The following is a 5,059-nucleotide window of genomic DNA, read 5'->3' on the forward strand; positions in this document are numbered from 1 at the left end:
CTCGCTAAGCAAACGAGCCGAACACGAACACACTTTTTGAGCTCGAAATATAAACGAGCCGAACACCAGCTGAGCCTGGAATCGCTCGTGTTTGGCTCGTTTACACCCCTACTTATTTGAGTTAGGATTAATTAAATTTAGAGAAATTTCAATAAGTTTCTAGGTTAGTCCAAAAAATACATTTATTGAAATTGATCAACGTGTTCCACACCTTTTTTATTCCATTGAAACGTTCCTACATATCCTTTACTTGACCTTAGAGAGCTTGACTTTGAACTAATAGAATGTAATTATACATTTTTATGCTTCTTTGTTTAGTCATTAAAGATTAATATATGTAAGTCCCTAATATATGTCTCTTAACACTTCTCAAATGATTTGGCATGACTCAATAACATTGATTATCCTTATCGTTAATTATCTTTATTGGTTAGAAAGCTAGTGCATTCATCATAGATAGGGTGCATTCCGATTTAATTTTGTCTAGAAAATCACCCATAAAATTTAGCATTAGGTAGTAAATTGTTGATTTAATTATAAACTTAATGATTTAAAGAGGGAAACTATCCTTGTTATTCTTTTTAATCACCATCTTGTTAAACATCCACCTAGAATATTGTATATTCTAGATGAAGTCAACTTCAATAATGTTGCCAAGCTCTTCTTTGCCAACTTCACCATAGACCCCGTTGGATTTCCCGAATCCTACCACACCAGCACTGTCACCATTTGCGATTTTAGGGTTATTGTCGCGGCGCTGGGCCATGCTGTTTCTACTTAGCGAGTAGTGTCGGGCAGCACTGGCAGTAGCTACCAACTCTAGCATATGGGGCAGACGTAAGTGTTTTTTAAACGATGACATTTCTGCTTTATCATTTTTAATTTAATAAAAAGACTAATCAAATATTTTTTTTATATTTTATCTCCATACTTAGGTCATTCATATCATTTAGGATATTATTTGGAGTAATTATGATGCTCCGTACCTTTAATGGAAGGAGATCCCGATAATAATTCATAATATGTGGTTCTAGAAGTTTGGGATATATGCCGAAAATAGTAAACAAAGCTTATGTTTATATGCTTATCGATCTAACTTTTTAGTTTCATGTTGCTGAAACAGTTCTGACAACGCTCTGAGCATGCGACCCACATCAGGAGGAACTTCAAACACAATGAGAGCAATAGTGAGAAAGTATGAAAGACGTGTCGATGTTTGCTGTAGCTCAGTGAGGATGTGTGAGTCACTTCTTAAGGCCTGAGATTTTCCAGATTACCTGAAGAAGAATAAACATGCCAAACAAAATCATTTCTCTGATTGCAAAGATTCGAGCTTCCAAGCATACTGGTGGGGTACTCCCACATACGAAGTACATGAAGATTCTAGTAAGAGCTTATTTTTGTATTGAATATTATTGTAAATTAAAACTATATATACTAATTTTCTCATTACATTGTCAATCTCTAGAGAGGACGAGAGCCCACGACATCCAATTTACATGTGGCACCCAAAAGATCGAACCAAGCCTAGGTGAACAGCAAATCTCAAGCAACCTAGTAATTCACATAATTAACTAGCATGCAATTTAAATAAATATTGAAGTTTTTTTAGCCTTTAACTTTGCTTAACCAATTTTTTTAAGAGAACTTTTGAATGTTTATGGAGAGCCCAACCCAAAAACCAGGCGATGTTACGATCCCAAGCTGTGATTCGTTCGAGTACAAGCTGTGTAGGGAGACTATTAGAGGGTCAAATCTACAAATTGGGGTCTCATGCACAGGCCTACGATACTTGTCCCTCCTCCAACACAATCAGGGTATTCACTTCTACCGCTCAGAAGGATGAGGTTTGTAGGCAGGTTGTCACATTCTCCACAAATAATATGGCTAGAGTTGCTGTCCAGCTCGACCAAATGAGGTTGAAGATGGATGCCAAAATGAAATCAAAACCGAATGTGTTCCAGTGTCGGGCTAAGCAGAGAGGAAAGCAGCAAGTTGTCCTTGATTTCAAGGAAAATGATGATGGGGGATTGAGGGCAATTCATAATTTTTTTTTTTATTTCTATTTGTTTATATGAAACTATTCGAGCTAATACCTAATGTTCATTACAAACATTCTTTTTGGTATGTTCAATGCATTTTTTTTTTATTTATGATTTTGATTTCAATATTGATTACTGTTATATTAGTTTAATGTCTGTTTGGATCGGTAAATTGTACTCATTTGATTTGTATGTGTTACGAATGCATGAATGAGATTGTAATGACGAAGAAGGATATTTATTTACTCTTTTGGATTCTACATATTTCCAACAGTTTTCCTACGATTATTTGACATGTTCGAGTTCATTTGTCGTGATTCCGACAGCTATCATCTGTCGGTTAATATACGATGAAAAACCAACGATCATTCCTTGGGTTGTCGATGAAGCGACAACACATTTTGTCTGCCCATAAATCTATGACCAAATTACAATTGTCAATTTATGCTTCAGCTTGCCGACCGATTCACTCATCAGTTATTTCCAATGGCTTACCTACGTAAAACCAACTGTCACCCTTTAATATAGTTTGATGGGTTTCTGGCCGTTGCTTATGTTACCGATGGCTTACCGACTTACAACGAGGGGTAATAACTCGTCGGGATATCGTCAGAGTGCAAAGGTCGTCATGAATTCCTTTGTTTACTTGGTTAAATATAGGTGATTTATGGTCCGTTTGAGGCAGCTTATTTGATGCGGTTACGTTTTGAAAACACAATTGGTCTGTTTGTGTAAACTGCATTTTGGCAGCTTATGCGTTTTCAAAATGCTGAAAACAGTGTTTTCACGCGCCGCACCTATCTAGGTGCATCTAGGTGCGATAACTTTCTAGCAGAAGTCTGGTTTTTACAAAAAATAAAAATTTGTAATAGCCACCGCACATAGCTTATCAACAGATTATTTTTAATCATCTTATCAGCAGATTATTCAATAAGCTGCAGCTGCCCTAAACAGATCCTCAGCTACCCTCCATAAATTGTCGGAAGCCATAAAAAAATTATTCATGCTTTAATAGTAGGCTATTGATATAAAAAAATAAGCTGAATTCCTATAATGCATATATCATAAATATTCCTAATTAATTTAAAATGACTTTTGTTTAATATTTATAAAAATATTTAAAAAAATTAAACTATATTTTTAAATTTAATGGTTTTTAAAAATCTAAGGGGACAACTGCCCCCATAACCCCTCTTATTTCCACAATTGCTCCCCCCAACCTAAAACATATTCTTATAAATCCATATAATCATTTCAGAAACTCTCCAATTTTCTAGGCGCATTTACATACATACCACCCAATTTCTATTGAATTTATATTATAACTCTTTTTTTTTTTTGACATTTATAACATCCAAATCTTAAATATCACATCAAATATATTAAAATTAAATACTTTAGAGATAATTACATGAAAGGCATTCAAAATATTGCTATTTACAAATCAAACACCCTATTAATTTTTTTAAGATATATTTATGAATGCCCCTATCAAACCAATGTGAATTTGATAAAAAAAAATGAAAAATATGAGTGGTTGTTTTATCATGTCCTTTGATATTTAAGTGGGAATTTGAAATATACATAAAAGAGGGTGCTTAATTTGTAAATTGTAATGTTTAGGGTGCCATATTAGATAACTAAATCCATAGGAATCGGGGGTATGTTTGCACGTTTTAAACCCAATAATTACAAATGGAAACATATTTACATTTTAATTTAACAAAAATCATTATTAAAGTGGAAAAACAGACACTCACACAGGAAAATTTTTTTGAGTACGTAAGACGTGATGCAGGTTATAGGGAGGATATTGAGAGATTATAACTACATTATACCCCTGATAAGTTCCACGGTTTTGTTTTCATATATTTATAGATTACAATAAATTACATTGGGTATAACTCGAATATAACCTCCCAATATCCTATTTGTACCCTACTTATAGGTTACTGATGTATGCAATATGCTGAACATAGAGTGCCTTACACGATTAGGCTTTCGAGGCTCAGCATATACGCCGTAGAAAGCTTTACGTGTCAAGATTTTGCCACGTCATCGGAAATATATTAAATTAATTTATTACGGTCGAAATTTAATAATAATGAGTTCAGAACCTTTCAATTAATGCATTTCATGAATATTTAATTAATTTAATTTTATATTTATGCAAAATTAAAAATTAAAAATTCCAATAAATAGTTTCCACGAATGAAACAGCTATCATCATTACTGACGTAATTCCTGAAACCACAAATTTAACCTACCGCATTAAAATTACATTTAAAAACAGAAAATTTCAAAAGCGAATAAAGACCCGGCAAACCCAAGCGAAGCGAATCGGACCGGAGCGGGCCCAACCCGACTCGCCGATTCAATCCCAGCCGTCGATCAACATCAAAGGAAAAGCTATCTCAAATCCTCCGCAGCTTATCGGCCTGGACCACCGGGTTGGACCGGGCAATCGAATCCCGGCCGGCCGACTTATAGTCGAAATCGCAGGCGTGATGCTCCGGGTACCGGTGGGCCCCACAGAACGTCGATCCGCAACGGCACTTGAACCCGGTCAGCCCCACCTTTTTCCGGCAGGCCGTGCACCTTCTCGGCCTCTCCTCCGCCGGCTCATCGGCGACCGCAGGGCTGACTGCATAGGAGAGGAGGAAAGCACGGCGTCTACGGAAGAGGAAGAGAAGGAGGAGGAGGAGGAGAAGGTGGCAGCCATGAGGGATTTCTCCACGGCGATCAGATCCTGCTCTGTTTTAAGATGATCGCGGTAGCAACTGGAGCAGAGGTTTAGGGTTGCAGGGCTGCCGAAGAAACCGCAGTTGTTCGCGCATCGCATACCTTCTTGGCATCTCCGTTCTTCCGCCATGGATCTGAATATCTGATGCGGTGGCAATCACACCTAATTAGAAATTGATTGCAGAAATCAAATCTCGAGGTGAAATCGGCTTTGATTTCTCGGATAGAAGAAGGGGGATCTGCAGATTGGAGCGAGAGAGAGAGAGAGAGAGAGA

The 5,059-nt window shown here is 36.7% G+C and overlaps 1 protein-coding gene across 1 annotated transcript; it reads right to left on the bottom strand.

Annotated features, from left to right (window-relative positions):
• Nucleotides 1-4,236: 4,236 nt before the first annotated feature.
• On the bottom strand, nucleotides 4,237-5,053 carry LOC110035707 (zinc finger A20 and AN1 domain-containing stress-associated protein 5-like). The gene is given in 2 exon segments (XM_020739979.1): nucleotides 4,237-4,692; nucleotides 4,695-5,053. Coding segments are annotated over 2 exon segments (456 nt in total). The 5' UTR covers nucleotides 4,915-5,053; the 3' UTR covers nucleotides 4,237-4,456.
• Between the last annotated feature and the right edge of the window lie 6 nt (nucleotides 5,054-5,059).

This window comes from Phalaenopsis equestris, unplaced genomic scaffold (assembly GCF_001263595.1).
Source record: "Phalaenopsis equestris unplaced genomic scaffold, ASM126359v1 Scaffold199266, whole genome shotgun sequence".
Taxonomy (NCBI): domain Eukaryota; kingdom Viridiplantae; phylum Streptophyta; class Magnoliopsida; order Asparagales; family Orchidaceae; genus Phalaenopsis; species Phalaenopsis equestris.